Source organism: Astatotilapia calliptera, chromosome 1 (genome assembly GCF_964374335.1).
Source record: "Astatotilapia calliptera chromosome 1, fAstCal68.1, whole genome shotgun sequence".
Classification (NCBI taxonomy): domain Eukaryota; kingdom Metazoa; phylum Chordata; class Actinopteri; order Cichliformes; family Cichlidae; genus Astatotilapia; species Astatotilapia calliptera.
Genome location: NC_137422.1, coordinates 11878614 through 11896785, shown reverse-complemented (window position 1 = coordinate 11896785; position 18172 = coordinate 11878614). Strand labels below are relative to the sequence as shown.

The window sequence follows — 18172 nt, the reverse complement described above, 5'->3', positions numbered from 1 at the left end:
CTCACAGGGAAACTGGAGAGCCACTACCACCAGGGTGCCAAGAAGGGACTGGTCCCATCAGCTGCAGATTGACTGTAAAGGAGAAGCTGAAGAGGACAAAAAAACCAACTTCTTTCCCCCCACCGCTATTTTTGCCAGGAGTTTCCAGAGCTGACATATTATTAGTATCAGTTTGGTCTTTTTTTGAATTCCTGGTATTTGTATTTAATTAATCAATCCTGGTTAATTGTATAGAATACAAAATTGTACGATTACAACTTTTGTGAATGCATAAATAATTTTCTTTCTTGTTTTAATTAAAGAACGCGTTTGGCAAAATGGAAAAAGACTCTTTTGAAATGTTTCAATGATGCCATTTTCTCAGGGTGCAAGAGATCATTTTCTTTTTTTAATGTTTTTATTAACCTGTCTGGTTAAATGAGGTGACAGGGGAAAAATGAGTTCAGCTTTATTTTTAGTTGAGAGCATAATAACCACAGGAGAAATGCGGTTCATCTCTTCTCAACAGAAGCAAGCCTGTCATTACCCTTCTCACACCTAAAGCCTCATCTAGACCAACAATAGCAGTGTTAAAAAAAACACACATACACAGAGCCCTCTCATTAATTTCAATGAAGCCATTTCATTGGCACAGCAGGAGGAAAGGCAGAAAAATTGATCATGTTCCTGCAGCGTGATCTAACATCACCCAGCAACACACTGATTAGACTAATCAAATATACAGCTGGTCCACGCGCTGTAAACTTGAGCATTGTGTCAGTTACTTTGTTTCCCCCGCAGTCTTTAAATGCACAGAGAGAGTTATTGCTGCCGCGATAACCTTTCAGAGTCCCTCCTCAACCCTAAACCGCCGTCTGATAAGCCCTCAGACTCGGCAACTCATTCAGCTGCTCGGATGGTATTTCGTCTCCTCTGCCGTACCTGCAGCAACATGCCCGCATGGAGGAAAACCCTTGGAAGCAGGGGTATTTTCAGTCATAACACCACAGATTAGCTGGCCTGTGTCTGTGCTCCCAGCTCACCACACGACTTTAAACTAGTTTTTAAAGATTTTTCCCCAAAGTCAACACCTTTTTTTTTTTTCCTTTTCAGTTGATTGAACGATAAAGGTAAGAATTTCTCGTGGATCTGGTCCGTCGCACATCTTCTCTTGCTTTAAAAAAGAAAAACACCAAATCTCCAGCGAGCCTTCCAGACCTGCATGCTCAGACAACTACCACTGAAATCATTTGTTGAGTTTATATTCAGGCACACATAAAGTCTTTGACACCTCTGTTATTAAGTGCTGCTGTGACAGGCTCTGATTGATATTTCTGACATGCACATTTCTACCTGCTCTTGAGCTGCTGCGTGTTTACTTCCTTGTAAATGTGTTGAGTGGCTCTTTGACTAAGCTGTTTCTTGCCCTGGGGCGTATTTCACCGTGAAAAGCATAGCATGAATCACCAACACACACACACACCCATCCCGAGTTGTTATGTTTTCGCCTGTGCCTGGCATTGTAATTCTCCGTTGATTAGCTTAGATTTACTCTTGTTTGAGTTGCAGATTAGCTACAACTCTCTGCTCCACTTCATTCAGAACGAGGAGGCATAATTGCACCAACCCTCCCAGTAATCTCCCACCCGGAGAATGTAAGAGGCCTCTTTTGTAAAGTTTCTCAATAGGTGTTTTTTCAAGAGAGGTTGCTTAAGAATTTACTATATTCATCCTGCAGTGAATCAACGATGACAGCTACTTGCCCTGTGGGTGGCCTTTTCTTCTGTCTTCGGGATCGGGGACATTTCTTCGGATGAGAACAGACATCCAAGTTCACATAAACAAGGGCTCTGTGCTGCTACGCTGCACAATTAAGCGCATGCAGTTTTTACTAAGCCTCTTTAGATAAACACCATGAGATCATATGCTGTTGGTTTTTCGTGCACAAAAGATGATGCGATGTGTGGAGGAAATGCTCGAGGTGATCCATTTTATATAGTAAACCTGACACGAAGTCGGAGCCACGGTGAACTGCAACAGATGAAAGTGCTGGCAGCAAATCATCCGGATTTTAAAGTGTCTGTAAAGTGTTTTTTCTCAAAGCATTTCTAAACATGCTAGTTTTCTCTAGAAAGCGTGACTTATTTCTATTTCCACACAATCACAAAACTATTTTAGTGAGTGGGGGTGGGGGGGGGGGGTGTCAAGAACTGGAGAAAAGTATCATCAAGAAATTCAAAGAACAGACAAAACCAGACAGAAGCAAAAAGTTTCAAAGATCCTTGATAAAAAAAAAAAAACTAATGATACCCCAGAACCCTGAACGGGACTGAACTGTGAGGTTGCATACCAAGAAAAACTTCTACAGAAGAGACCCCCTCAAGCAACTTGAACATAATTCAAAATACAAGTATGCTGAGGACAACCTGGAGAAAGATTTTGCGTACTGGAAGCTCATCCTTTGGTCAGATGAGACGACACTAGAGCTGTTTTGCCACAGAGAGGCTGTTTGTGTTTGAAATAAAAAGGGAGCGGTGAACAATGCAAAGAGCATCATCGAAGCGAAACGTGGTGGGGGTGTTATGATGTGGGGGTGTTTCAGTGCATCTGGAACTGGGAATCTCGTCAAGGTGGAAGGAATCATGAATAAAGAAGGATATGTGAGATTCTGAAAGAAAACCACAAGTTTCAGCAACAAAACTGTGTCTGTGTTGTCGCTTTGTCTTCCAACACGACACTGACCCCCAACATGTGTCACTCCTGGTCAAGAGCTACCACCAGAAAACCAAAGTGAATGTTATTGACCGGACTGTCAAAGACACAGGTTCATACCAGACCATTGAATTTGGAGGAGATTGAGAGATTCGCCAAATAAGAACGGGCTGGGATTGCACAGGAGATGTGTGTCTGACTTTTGTCACACATGCGTATCCTTGTGGTTGTTTCCTAGCTAAGAGGATACACAAATGACTGTTAGCATCAGGGGAGTTAATCATTTTGTCTCTGGTAGTTTTTGTGAAATTATTTTGTTTTCAAAGTAACATAATGTCAGTGATTCAGCTTCTTCATCACACACCAACCACCCTGCTGTTAATTCTGCTGGTGAACAAGGGAGAGGAACTAATCAGAGTAGATGAAGCAATATAACAAGCATGGCATCATCCAATTTTGAGCACCACCTGTTTCAGAAGCAGGAACTCCAAGTACAATTCCTGCCACCCTCCAACTTTGATCCGTTTAGCTGAAGTTATAAATTAAATTAGACATAAATAGGATAACCTGTTTATTTGTCATTAGGGCTGAAATGATGCCCAACTGAATTTTCTAAATGAAAAGAAATGTAATTGACTCCTTTCCAACAGCATGCCCTCCTCACCGTCGAGCCAAGTTTCCAGTTGTAGAAGCAGCAGGACCTTTGTGTGCTTGCTGAGAGACTGATTGGTCTGAGGGCACAGGGTCCCATCCTCCACCGCCACCCCCATCCCCACAGGCCTGGAAGAGGAATTAGTGCTTCGCAGCACTTCAGAAGAGGTGGTGGCAGGCTGGGGAACAATACAAACCCGGTAACAGCTTATGGCTCATCCATCTCATAATCTGTCATGGATCGCTGCCTGTCAAGCCATGGTGGTTGTACAAAAGGAAATTTTGAGGAATGAGTGGGTCAATATTTGCTCATTTAAGACAGCTTGACCGCAAAATCTGACGCAATGGTCGCTCGTTACTTCAAAAACATCCTGGGATTTAAGACGGTGTTTTCATCTCAAGCCATCAGGACTTTCAAATGGTTTGTGTGTGACTTGAGAAGCCAGATGCCACTTGAAGATAGATCTGTAAGCTTAATTTAGCACATTTGATGGTAGGGGAATTATGTTTGGAGGGAGTTTAGCTAGGTGTTTCCAGCTCCACTAAGCCAACTCAGCTGTAGCATCGTATTTACTGTGCAGCCACTGAACTTCTCATTTAACTCTTGGCATTTCCCAAACTGCTGCACTATTAATTTCTATAGCTCATACCCACTTGTTCACAGTCCTCACAGCTTTTTTTGTTGTTGCATGAAATCCCATTCCTTCATCACAACTGATGTTGATGCATAAACTAAAAGAGCACAATTGCTATCTTTTCCATTCAGTGTAGAATCTACATAGTCCACAGATCTAAGGTTGGGCCCCATTGGAGGAGGGAAGGCGCATGAGTCTTTTGAAAGCTTATATTCCCTCAAGGGCAGTGAGAAATACACACAGTGGGAGCGATAAGAAGTGGATCTCTTTATGTGACCACAGCTCAAGAAGAGCTATGACCTGCTTGCACCTTAAAAGATGGGCCACCGTAAATGTTCATATCAGATCTATAAATTACCTTCTCCACAAATAATCCTGATCGGAGAAATAAATAAATAAAAGAAACTATCTCAGATTCCGAAAGCCTGCTGACCTGACTTCCAGGATTCACAAAGGGAGTGCAGTTGCATCAGTTCAATTAAAAATGGATTTCCCATCACAAACGGCTTTCAATTGCTGGCCATTTCTAAAGATCCACTGATAAGAGGTCAATTTAATCCCTGACCTTTGACCTTGCTGTGCTCCTGAATGAGATGGTATCTGTAGTGACACAAATGGAGTAGGTGATACTTAAAATTATGGCCATGTTGATTTTTCTCAAAGTCAATCCAACAGAAGCGCCGAGGGAAATTGCTCCAAAACTCCAAACTAAACAGACTCTGGGGTCTTTAAATCAGAATAAAATGCCCACCTACAGAATCCCCCACCAAGAAGTCTTCACAGCTTTCGGGTCTTATTAATTCACATAATGCCACACTGTAGACATTACTGTAGACCGTCTGTCTTCATGGCCTCCTCTGTCAGGAGGATTAAATCTCTGAACATAGTGATTTGTAAAGCCTTAGACTCTTGAATATGTAAAATAGTCCCTTCCAGGCTTCTGTTTTCTCAGGAGCAAGCACTGTAACAGATACATAACATGATTACTCTGGATTAACTATTTGCATATTGCTATATGATAGACAATAAATACAAACACTTTTTTTGCCAACAGCTTGTTTGTATAAAGAGTTGCAGATGTGTGAGAAAACTGCTGCCATTTGAGGACACGAAAGATTAAAACTTTTAGGAAGGGGGGAAAAAAAATCGACTGTCTTCTAATCACCAAACTGACAATAAAGCTTTTGTTCTCAGTCTCTTACATGCAAAGATGTCTTTTGCAAATGCCTCATGACTGTGGTATGATTTCTGTTTGACTAATTGGGTCAAACCCCAAGTTTGTCCCAAATTAGATGCTTCATACAAATTTAGAACATGCAGTAAAAGATGTCATTGCTTTCATGCTTGATCTCATTTTGCTTGTCAGAGGAGGGGTGCGTTGCTATGAGCGCAATCTAGACAAAAGAGTACATCTTTAACAGTCTGAACCCCCACCCCACAGTTTCCTTTGATTGAGCCTTTTTATGCATTTTTTAGGTCACGTATTTGACCTGAGATTAGTCTAGGAAGCAGATTGGTCTTACAACTTTGCTTTAAAATAATCTCCCCAGCATAATATATCCCATATTACTTTACTGACGTCTATGTTCATTATGTTGATTAATTCTTGGCTCTTAAGTGACCTTATATTCAACAAGGGTGATTTCTCCTCGTCTTAATGTACTTTGTTGTCTGCATGACTCCAATCCATTACACGACCTTCGCTGATGGCTACGACCAGACAAGTCAGGTCATCAAATCCCAACAACTGCAACTCATCTTCTGTCCGTCTCATTCTCTCGCAACGCGGGGTTCGCTCATTCACTGCTTCCTGTGAAAAAGAGGAGTGTACATAACGCTGTAACACTTTATAATACAGCCCCCAACTAAAAGCATAATTACCCTGTAATTCAATGGCATTTCAATGTACTTTATGTGAAATAAGGAAGTAAATATATTTACCTACAAACACTTAAAGGTAGGTAAACTAGAAAAAGAGTTTCACAAGTTTTACAGGAAACAAAGAAATGATTATACTGTAAATAATTTTAAGTACTGCCAAATTTCTTGGTAGTTTTGCTGAAAAACAAACTATATTTCCCCATCTTGTGTTGTTATAGTAATACTGTAATAGTGGTATTACAGAGGAAAAGAAACATTCCTTTCCTGTGCAGTCCTTTAAAAGTTATGTTTGAACTGTGAAAGAAAAAATATAAAGTTAGATTTACATAAGGTCACACAAGTCCGCAAAATGTGATGGCGTTTATTTTTTCATGTAACTTGGTGAGACTGAGAGTCCTTTTTCATATTTGGATTGTACAAAAGATTAATAACACAATATCCACCCTGCACATCAATATAATTAATATTAAATAAAGATGTAAAAGGGAAAGCTCCATAATACAGCCTGCCCCTTGAAAAGTACAGCGTATTTATAAAGTAAGGTGTCGAAATATAGTTTGTTTATATGTAAAGTTAGCATAGAAGGCACCTTAAGGACAAAGGTCAGTCTTTCAAGGACGCCCGTTTTGGACTGAGAAGACAGAAGGTTTGAAAGAGGAGTAAAGGAGACCATCTATGTCCACCGTGAACGACCATCATTAAACAGAGGTGTCGGCTTACGACATCAGCTATGAGCCACCTGCAATGCAGTCCTGAAATCCCTTCCCAGGGGTTTCAACCCCCATTCACACCTTGCCTCAGGTAACCTCAATAGTTTACGTGATAGTGGGGTGGGGTAAGGTCTAACAGAGGTTTCACCTGTCTGCCCGGGTGATGGGGATGACCCACGGCTTTTTTGACACCTCAGCTTACGTGACTACTCACAAGATCAATAGTAGGTTAACGACCCTCAGGACCACCTCCAAAGAAGACAGCCTCCTCTAGAGGTTTATTACACGGGACTGAAAAAGCCTCTTGGATTCCTCCTTTTCCAAGCTGTGAAGGCTACCACGACCTGGATGACCAAGCGCCTACACAGACAGAAAGAATGGATGGTTCTAAAGAGCTCGCTGAGTTGGAAGATGGTGCTGTAATAGGATATCACCATTACAGCAAGTCAATTTGTAACATTTCTTCACTTGTCGATGTTCCACCATCAGCTGTAAGTGGTGTAATTCCATACCGGAAGTGTTTAGGAACCACAGGAACTCGGACACAAAGTGGCACATCATGTAGGGTTACAGAGCGGGGTCACCAACTGCTAAGGCCCATTGTACATAAAAGTCACTAATACTCTGGTGACTCAGTAAGTGCAGGGTTTCAAATGTCATTAACATCAGCACAAAAACTGTGCACTGGGAGCTTCATGGCACTGGTTACTATGACGGGAGCAGATCCTGTAGGTGTAACATGCTTTTGTCCATATAGTTTATATGGGTACAGATAGAGAAAATATTATGCATACACTCAGAGGCATAAAACTGTGGACTAGAGCACTTTTTTTGTAGTCTTGCCTATGGCTAATTACAGCCATTTTTACACTAGACCCAATCTCCGACCTTTGTGGGGCTAACATCCTCAAAGAAGAAGCTGGTGTGCTGATGGACGCAGCAGATTGCTGTCCCTCCCTGAGCCTGGGTCCTGTTTAAAGCACTTTCTCTATTATTGTTGGAATATAAAGAGCTTTGAGGTGACTGGTGTTGTGATTGGTGCTATCTAAATAAAACTGAATTGACTTGGATTAATAAAAACTCTCACCATTCCCGCCATCGCCATTTTCATTTGGTGCTAATATTTTTTAAGTGGTACTAAACACAAAGTACAGTCAAAGACGATGGGATTGTAATGGTTTCGTGAGGAATTTAATTGTAAACCAAATGAAAGATTTCAACAATGATGGCGCTGAGAAACAAGGTTATTACCCTTCATTCTCAAGGGGGGAACGAATGCCTGCATGTAACAGATTCTTGTAACATTTCAGTCAAAGAAAACAATAAACAAGTTAATGTCATGCACTAGAAAAAAAAAATCAATCCGAGCAGATGTAAATGTAACAAGATTAAATCAGCAGTCTTAACAGTACATGTCACATTTGTATCTTTACATTTAGACTTAATCTGTTCAAAACACAAGATGTTATGTAAAAAACATTAAGCTGAGATACCTTGCAATTTAAAAGATGTATTGTTAGCACAAACATTAATGATGGGACATTTCAGTCTGGAGCAAAGTGAGGACTAAAATGTGAAAGCATTAATGTGTATGACAAAAACAGTCCATTCAGTAGGCTTTGCCTTTTTAATCTAGGTAAGGACGATACATTTTTATTTTCTGTGACTGTGTTATTTCATGTCATTTTATTCTGTTGCATCAGTTTCTTCAACAAGGCTGTTAGCTGATATGGATTTTCAAACATGTGCTAAAGAACAAGTTTCTTACAGATGGGCTTTGGGGCTTTACAGTTTCTTTTATAGAGTAATGGAAAGATGATCACATGAATCAAGCCAGCCCCTCTGTGATTCCACATGGCTGGCTGATTAACCCCTCTTCACTGATGGAAAACACATGGCGTCCACACAGCTTGTTCATTTCAGGTTTTAGCTGGTGTGACGCTAAGCAGCGAGAGCACTTGGTTTGGAGCCATACAGCCTTGAAGGGCAGCCTTCATCAGAAAGCTGTCCCCCTCCGGTCCCCACTGGCCACTGACTGTTATTTAGCTTTCCAATGGAGGCTGGCTGTTCCCTCGGGAGAGCAAGAGTGTGCCTGCCAGCAGGAATGCATTGGAGGCAATAGAGGAAGATGGAGGATGGTAAGTAGCTGCTGCCGCTGTGTTTCCCTCTGTGTGAAAATGAGTCCATTAATTCAGCCCCCTCCCCTGCCTCTCTCCGAGCCCTCCCTGTGCCTGTTGTCTCTGTTTGTTAGCGAGATGATTCCTTCTGTCATGTCAAAGGCAACATTATCATATTCTTGTTGCCTGGGAAACCAGCACTGAGCGAGACAACGACTTAAAGCCTTCATGGTGTTTGAAGCTGGTACACATGAAAGGTTATCCGTGGAGCTGGGAGAACTGGATTCATGACATGTCCAAGGGTCTTATTGTTGGAATCTTTTCCTTTGCCAGCTTAATGTTTTCTGAGAAACTCCCCGTCAGTTGTTGTTATAGATTCACTTCAGCAAAATCTGAACCCAGCTGGCAGTCACTAAGGTAACATGTCCAATTTGCCTCAAGCGTGAAGATCAAGTTTTTGCCTCCGTGTTGCTTTCTTGTGTAGAATCACAGTTTTTACAGATTTAAAAGTGTTGTCATTCAACAAAATGCACATTTGGTTCCCCTTTTTTAAAACCGAGTTAGAGTACATTCATCATGATGCGTCAGTGCTGCCACTTTCTAACGACAAAACATCCCTATGGGCTTGTACAGGTTGAATAAGTCACATACTAAGTGTATTTGATCATTTATAAGCCAGTTACGTGAACATTTGGGTTGCCAGGTTGTGACAAATCCCTTTGGTCAGTGTTTACCCCTGTCCAGACTCCAGAGTAACACCTGCTTTATTGTTTTAGGTAAGCTCTTTAGTTCATCAGGTAGACCGCTCCACTGAACTGTTCAGCCACTTTCCTTCTGGAAAAGGCTGGTAGGGAAAATATGAACAATACTGCACTTTTTAAACATGTAACATTCCAGGGCAGACCAGGATTACTCTAAAAACCATTTATCAGTTTCCCCCCTGCAGATCTGATGGCTTATTACACGGTGATGAATTCATATGTGACTGCCTAATAATAATAATTACTAATTCCCTAATGAATTTTTTATACACAATTAATTCAGTTTTTTTTACATGGTCACTCCAAGCTCCGTTAATAAGTGTTGGTATGTGTATGTGTGTTATTACTCTTTAACAGGCTAAGTGTGATTTAGTAGTTTTTAGAACAACGTTTACCAGCAAAATCTTGAAGTAATAATTTTTTGAACTACTTAATCAGTGTCTCATATTGTTGTCAAGAAAGTTTGGTCCATTTTTCTCTACAATGTCCCTTTAATTCACTGAGTTTGTGGGCTTGTTTTCGCCATGTGTTTGACAGTTAGTATGAGGTGTTTCTGTTGATTTGGTATTTGCTAAATATGCCGCTGTTCATTACTGAAAAACTCTGGTCTGGATACTGTTTGAAACATGTTTTACACATTTAACATGCTAACTGAGGTCTCTAGAGGCTAAAATGTACCACCTGGATCCCCCTCCCCCGTTTTTACAATTTCCCTGAGCATTGTAGGGTCTGACCTTGTGATGAATTTGCTAGGACGTCATACTACTTAGAAAATCGTATCTACACACACCTGAACCCCTCAGACCAGCAAACTGCTAAAACATCTGCGCTTAAAGAGGCAGTCGGATTTGCTGATGATTACTTCAAGTACATTTGATTGGCAGTACTTGTTTGAGACTGACCCTCTTAATTCCTACGGAAGCAGTAAGGGGAGCTAGAGTCCTGTCACACGACTGATTTAAAAATATACCTATGATGTTGACCTTTTGATAGGCCAAGAGTAACTGGCATATTTTTCGGAGTGTACTGACAATATCATTAGTTGTGTCTTATAAACACATGATGAAGGCCAGACAATTTATGTCTGACTTCCCATTATCACACAGTCATCAACAAATCATCATCATCAGATTATTAGCATTTCTATCCCTGAACTGTAATGTAGCAAAAAAGTGGTCTATTGTCTACTGTTTGGTATTTTCTAATGTTTTAGACACTTTTATGTGAAGGCATTATTTAAAATATTTTTAATGTCAAATCACATCATTTTTAAAAAAAATGAAGAGTCACTTAAGTGAGTAAACTACAGACAATTTATGGAGGATTATTGGTGTCTTTTCTGGATCATGGAAGGCTGCATTTAACATTTTGATGTTTTGGGCTGCTAGTTGCATTTGGTAATTGTGCTCTGTCCTACATTTAACAATAAATCTGAAATCGGTGTTATTTATAGGAAAGCAGTATTATTTATAGATAGCTTAAAGAAGCCTTACTCCATTATAAGAACTGAGAGAGGAGAAGATTGAACCTATGACCTCAGTATTTTTTAAAATCCTGGCTACGGCCCTGTCTCTGTGTAAAAACCACAGCAGCGGCTAGAACTGAAAACTAACACACACACACACACACACACACACACACACACACACACACACACACACACACACACACACACACACACACACACACACAGACAGTCACAGTCCAGGCTGGTTAATCCAGTTCCATGCATTGTACCTGACGTATCCCAGTCCATTCCGAGAGGAACTTCTCTATCCTGGATTTCCTAATCGCTGCTGCTGGTTGGCTACATTGTATCAGTTCCCACACGAAGAACCAGCACGGCGCTCATCCAGAGACGGTGAATACGGAGGAATTAACCTGGATTGAAAGCTATTTGCTGTGGGAATAATTGACAGAGGGTCGCTGGAGAGGACCGGACTTGTGTCTGGCTTGAGACGGCACCGATAAAAATGCGCTCGGGACTCGGCTGTTTACGCTGTGGACGGTATCTCGAAGTGTGATGGCAGAAGTCCAGTGAATCGCTGGCCTCCCCTCCTCTCTTGTGTTGGATGTCTTGGGGAGTGCGCTGCCACTGCTTTCTGGTGCTTCAGATTTTTTTTAGAGGTTTTCTTATAAGTAAAGCATAATTACCGTTGATTTGTTCTTTTTATGGAGCATACACCACCATGGGCAGACCACGGTTTGGAATAGGAGTGTCTAGCTAAGTCGGTAAGTAAGTACATTTTTTTTTCTTCTTTTTTTCTTCTTATTGTTGATAGTGCTACGAGTCGTTAGCCATTTAACGTTAGCCTTGTGTGCATGGCAAGCTGGCTAGCTTTACGTTATGTAGCCAACACAGCATGCAGCAGCAAGCAAGCTAGCCAAGGCTGACTGCACTCTGAGCTCATTGTTTGTCTGCCAGAGAGCTAACGTTACACTTAGATTAGCTCATTACACCGAGCTAAGTTAGCTCTATCTGCTTCTTGAACTTCAGCTAACGTGTGAAAGTGAAGCTGGTACCGTAACCGTTAAAGCACTGCTAACAGATTCTTTAAGTTGAGCTCACGGGTCGTGACAGTTACCCTCGGGGACTGCAATATTTATTAGCCCCAGAATACACTTGGCTGACTTCACTAATAGTTTTTGTTTTTAAACGACCCCCCCCCCCCCCCCCCCCCCCCCCATGTTTGGAGATAAAATATGGATCTGGGCAGATTTGAAGCTGCAAATTCCGCCAGTGAAGTGACCACAGTGTTTCCCAATCTGGGTACCGGGGACTCCCAGGGGGTCTCGTTAGTGAATTGCGAGGGGCACTTAAGTAGACATGAAAATGAAAGCCTGATCTTTTAACGTGCTACTAGTGATGATTTAGAGCAGAGTGTGAGGATCTGTGTGAATCTGTTTGAAACCACACGTATACTGGTGTTAACACACACACACACACACACACACACACACACACACAGAGCAGTGTAAACAAGTGCTACAACTCTTGTTACAGGTTGTGGCTTCAGACAAAGTGCTCTGTATTACAGCTAAAAATTTTACAAAATGGTGGATCATGTTAATATGTAGCTATGGTAAGGACTTCCATGGAACCCCCCCCCCCCCAAAAAAAAACAAACTAAAACTAAAAAAACTAAACAAGTCACGTTTTGTCAGCTCATGTTCTTGGGGGTGTCCCATCTCAGTGAATTGAGTCATTCAGCTCAAGCACAAGATTTCCTTTTTAACAAGACCACTGTGGGCTAACCCTGTGCTCTACCCCATGGTCTGTGCTGCTCCATGGACTGTAACAGGACCACATTAAAGACTAGCAAAGTAGTCTCAGTCTAGTACTTAGCTGCAGGTTAAAGTGTTCAACATATTCATTAGTCAAGATACAAGACTGCAGTAGTGTTAAATGTATTTTTATTTATATATATCTCAAAAATGCTCCAGTGTGCAGAATTTTATTATTATTTTTTTTAACAGCATGGGTTCATTGGGAAAAAGTGAGACATAGTTTTAATTGTTGTGCAAGCTTGCAACATAAACGTGTCACAGGCTTTGCACAATCCTGCTTAATGTGTACGATGACCTAGTGCTGGCAGTCAATTAAATATGATTTGTTGAGGACATTTGTCATTTGTATTGCACATTTCTGTTTTTGCAAGCACAACCGCTAAGTGCTTACAATACAACACTCAAGGTCTTCCATGTGGCATGCCTAAGTGTAAGGATATCTGGCGTGGGTGGATGATCTCGCAATGAGATATTTGCAAGCGGTTGCAGAACCCCAAACTTCAGATATTATTACAGAGTACTCGAGGTAGATGGATAAGTAGGTGAAGCTGATGTCATTTTCCAATAATAGGTTATGAGATTGAAGTACAGAAATGAAACAAACTACAATTTGTCCACCATGAAGCCTTAACAATTTAAATTTAGTGATAGAAGTAACTATCTTCTTACTTTAAGAGCGAAATGCTGTCTGAGCCATCGACTGTACCATCCACCCAAGCCGTAAATGAGGTGAAACCAATGCAAATGAGTGGAATGAGTGGTTCTTTTGTTAATGAAATGTATTTGTTTACACAAAACTACTATAGTTGACAGTAACTGAATACTCAATCATTAAACATGTCACTGGTTTCTCAAGAGCCTCAGGCATTCCTGGCTAATGCTTCATTTACTATTAAATCAGGTTGGATACATTGTCTCGCGAAAACTCTGGACACCATTTGAAGACACTTTTCTGCACTGTAATATTAAGCTACTTTGGAATAATGTGCATGAAGCGTTTGTTCCCTATTCGGCAATGTGGGACGTGTTGGAAGTTGTTTGAGTCCAGGCCAGTCTGCAGCAGACCTGTGGTTTTCTCATACCAGCTTTTTGGCATAGAGGTGTAAGAGTTCCTCATTTAAGACTTGGTATGCAGTCATTAAGGCCTGACGGGACTTAATGATTTCAAGTGACTTATGTGAAATAATGTCAAGTCAATAGAAATTCACGCACGTGACCCAAGGCAGCATAAAATGCATTCGTTCTGAGGTTTAGTGACGGTTCATATTATTTTCAGTGCAACTAGCCAAATAACCTATATCAGAGCGGGCAGCAAAAGGATCACCTTAACCAGACTAACATTAATTTGCTAGTGGTTCCAATAAATGATTGAGGTCTTTTACGCTTGCTGGAAGAGTGTTTGGTCACTACGTATTATTACCGACTTGTTTTGTATTGATTTCTTTTTGAACACTTTGTTTTACCTAGAGGTTTATTACTCATTCTTCTCATGTCTTTGTCACATTGAAATCAATACAAAAGACGGTAATATAACAGTGTTAAGCCCAGAGGATTTGCCCTGAAATTGAATTCATACATGTGAAAGCACTGGTGTCCCTTTTAATAATAGCAATGTTTCCACAGAGCAAACATGTCCTTTGCTATTTTTTCTTTTGGTGGACAAAATTGAGCAATTTCACTGTAAGGCATAGAGCTGGCATAGCTTTCATTCCAGCTCAGTACCTTTTCAAAGGCAGTTCCTCTCCATCTGATTACCTTTTCTTTTTTTCTTTTTTTTTAAGTAGTAATTTGTTTTAATCATTATAAGGGTGTTAGGATCCTTGTTATAGCATGGCAGATAGATTTTATACAGTCTGACAGACCATAGCTTGTGAAGTGACTGAACACGAGAGCAACGCCACTTGAGGAAATTCCCATTTCCTTATTCAACAGTATGATGTCCTTGATAACTCAGCTGCTGGTATGTAATGTTTTTAAAGGACAGCAACTGACTGTAAAAGTTACTAATGTACGTGATGGCACTGGGCTTTGGCTCAGATTTGTTTTGCGTTAACTGTGACCAGCCTTTCACCTTTTTAAAAATCTGTTGTGCCTCAGACTAGAGCTGGGCGATATATCGAGTTTTTAAAACATATCGATATATTTTTATACGAGATATAAGATGTGACAATATCCTTTATATCGATATAGTCTGTTACGTTATAATTATAGTTGTGGAGCCGCAAGTTTGCCTCTCTTTCGTCCACTTTTGTCTCTACGCAACGTTACTCCGCCTCGCCTTCACTGAAGACAACTCCCCCTCCTCCCCCATCGCTTCACGTGCAGGCAGCGACAAGACGGACACGGCAAATCTCCGTTAACGAGTTACTGCGCATCGCCCCATGCGTGGGGCTGGACGGCGTCAACGTGCTAACGAGCTAAACATGCTAACGAGCTAACCGCGCTAACGAGCTAACAGCGCTAACCCTAAAATCCTTTCATTCTCTCAAAAGTTGATAGCGCGCCTTATGTATGAATTCTGGTTGTGCTTGATGGCCGCGAACCGATTTTATGTGGTACACGGCGCTCAGCAATCTGTCAAAATGTTTGAGTACGACTTTGGTAAGCTACGGAGCTGCACCGCTTGATAGATTGTCGGCGCATTACGGCTACCGAGGAGCTTCGCGGAGTGATACGTACTGTGCATCAACGTAATATTACCGTATTGTGTGTGTATAAGGACCATAAATGGCACCTGTAAGAGAGGTGGTTATGAAGCGGATTTCAAACTCCAGGCTATCAGTCACACAGTAAAACTTGGGAACAGAGCAGCTGTGAAATCTGTCTTTGTTATTATGCTCAGCGTCTTTTAGTTTACATTTTGACTGCACAATTGTGAGCTCTTTGTTTAGCACAAAAACAACCTTGTTTTCTTTTATTTATGGAGCATTATTATTTAATGAATTCTCATAATTTAATTTTGAGTAATTTTTCATGTACATCTGTGCTGTATGTTAATAAAAGTGCCTGTGTGACATCTGGGACACAGCTTTGACTAAGAACTCTCTTTTTGTTCTTACTTTATGGCTCAGACTATATACCAAAGAAACACTGTGCAAGAAGAGCATTAAAAGTGTTTGTTTTGAGGTCCAGGGCATTAGATTAGTCCAGGACAAGGGGATTATGTTGGCTTTGTAAGGCTGCCGTCATGTCGTGGCCACACACCAGCTGATAGCAAACTCAGAAAGGATTTAACCTATATCCTCAAAGGTAGCTGGTCATTTGAAGGCTTACGGTGCCTTTTATTTTCAAACCACTTGAATTAAGCCTTTTTTACAGGTGCACATATATCCACATATTCAATTATACTCCTGGGTTTTACATTAGCAATGAAATGGATCATGAGGAATGAGACGCATATGGATTCCAGTTCCCTTTGTGAAGTGGCGAGTGCTTTAATGCAGTTAGTGTCAATAGGCAGGTTGTGATTAGATGAAAATCTTTGTACTTTAAAACATACATGCAGCGTTTCTCCAAGGTTAAGATTCTTTTGAAGCGATCCACTCTGAGTGATGGGGGGATGGGCTTATTGAAGCACTGCAGGGAAGCTCTAACATGGAACGCTTGAGTGCCTTCAGAAAAACAGCATTACCTACATGACCTGACCTCCAAATTGTAGTCAGTAATTGTTAATGCAATATAGCACTTGGTTAAAATAGCTACTTACCTACCTACCATAGTGCATACTGTGTTCCATTGGAACAGCTAACCTGCAGAGGTGCAGCTTTCGCTATTTCCTTTGCATGTGCACACAGTTGAAAAGGAGTGAGGGAGACACCTGGGACTTCATTTCACACTTCTAGCATGAAGAGAAAGTAGCATAGGCTTTGGTAACCCAATATGTTCTGATGGCATATTTAAATCCTTTTTTTGGGGGGACAACAACTTAAGAAAACGGTTGATTGTTTATATTTTTAGCCTGTGCCGCTGTGTGTTGCACACTTGGCTACCTGTGAATTTTGACTATGCTGTATCTGCTTGTAACAGCTGACTAGGTCTGCAGTGAGTTCAGACTTTGATTAAACAGTTCCTGTAATCAATCAAGTGCTCCGTGGAGTGTCCTGTCTTGTTTTCGTAGCTTGTGGAAAGACAGGTGGGTGGACGGTTCAGAAGTGCTTATGTAATTTCCATCATCTTTCGATATGAACATGACTGTCGAGATTATAATGTAAAAGGCCGCGGCAAGGCTTAAAAGCTGCGCTACACCTGAAAACTGCGAAATATTACTGAAATGCGTAATTATGTAATGCAATTATTAAAATGGTGGGTTTTTTTTGTGTTATTGTTTATTTTTTTTATTTGCTTGTTCAAGCATAGTAAATGCAGGACAATGGAAACTGACAGTCAGAATAGATGGCAATATTTATTGAGCCATCCATTGTGTGGGTGGGCTAGGGAAGCTTGTAGTGGGGGGAAAATGTACCTCATCTGGCCCCCAAAATAGATTTTATATATGAAAACTGATTGTGTGGATGTTGCCGCCGTCTCTATTTCCTGAGGCTACCATTTTGTTGACAAAGTTGAGGATGTGACAATTGTCGTGCGGGCTGTAATGTTGTATCAGAATATGCAGCTCTGCTTCAGGTTTTGCAGCTTTCATTGGATTTCTCACTTGTGAATTGCCCATTACAGCGGGGGAGGGGGGGGGGGCACTTTGAATGCTTGTTGCACAGCTGCTGTTTTGCCAGAAACCAGTGATCCATCTTTTCCTGGGATGTGAGCCCAGGTTACACTCAAGTCTCCCCCACACAGGCTATAAAGATATTGTCAGCTTTTGTGGCGCAGCACAGACTTGAGTGCTGCAGAAATGCTGTCTCATTTGCTTTTGGTTTGAAGTATCGTCCCGTGTGATTGTAGAAAGGAAAGCCACAGCAATTATGGGGGTCGATTCAAAAGGATAGTTGTGTTTCTGTTATTACAAAACCTTTGGGGTTTTTTACCACACCATTGCATTTAGTGCTGCCTTCACTCCTCCATTCATAAGCAGTGTGACCTCATTAATCAGTGGTGCATCACTTGTTCCTGACAGTGGTTATCTTTTCGCTGCTACATGCACATCTATAAATGGTTGATTAAAATAGTAAAGAAAATGCTACAATATAATATTATTTTTTTTCTAAGTTGCTCTACAGAACATACAGCGTATCCATTTTTTGACGCGAAGCAATTATGTCTTTCCCAGATATAAGCTCGCTTTTAGCTGTAGGAATGTCATGGTCTTTTATGAAGATATGTTTTTGAGTTGAGCTTAGTGTAGAGCAAGAAAGGTCTTTGAAGTGATGCGCGGGAATTCCTCAGAGCACATCAATAGTGTAGCGTGGTGGCAGTGAGTGGGAGGCTCTATCCCTGTTGCCCTAATCATACAGCAGAATCCACTGTCATCTGTAGAATCAAAGAGA

General features: G+C 41.1%; 2 protein-coding genes across 7 annotated transcripts in view; both read left to right on the top strand.

Moving 5' to 3' along the window:
• trip4 (thyroid hormone receptor interactor 4) overlaps positions 1-326 on the top strand; it is an 83125-nt gene extending 82799 nt beyond the window's left edge. For all 3 annotated transcript variants that reach the window (XR_013911706.1, XM_026162642.2, XM_026162635.2), the window contains one exon: positions 8-326. Coding sequence is in view for 2 of the 3 variants with exons in the window: in XM_026162642.2 (XP_026018427.2) it covers positions 8-154 (147 nt within the window). In the remaining variant the exon portion in view is untranslated. The remainder of the gene's footprint in view (positions 1-7) is intronic.
• A 10908-nt stretch (positions 327-11234) lies between these two features.
• Positions 11235-18172, top strand: part of znf609b (zinc finger protein 609b) — an 80606-nt gene continuing 73668 nt past the window's right edge. For 2 of the 4 annotated variants that reach the window (XM_026162618.2, XM_026162600.2), the window contains exon 1: positions 11235-11678. The gene's annotated coding sequence lies outside the window, so the exon portion shown is untranslated. The remainder of the gene's footprint in view (positions 11679-18172) is intronic. The other 2 variants (XM_026162628.2, XM_080306984.1) reach the window with 2 other exon arrangements.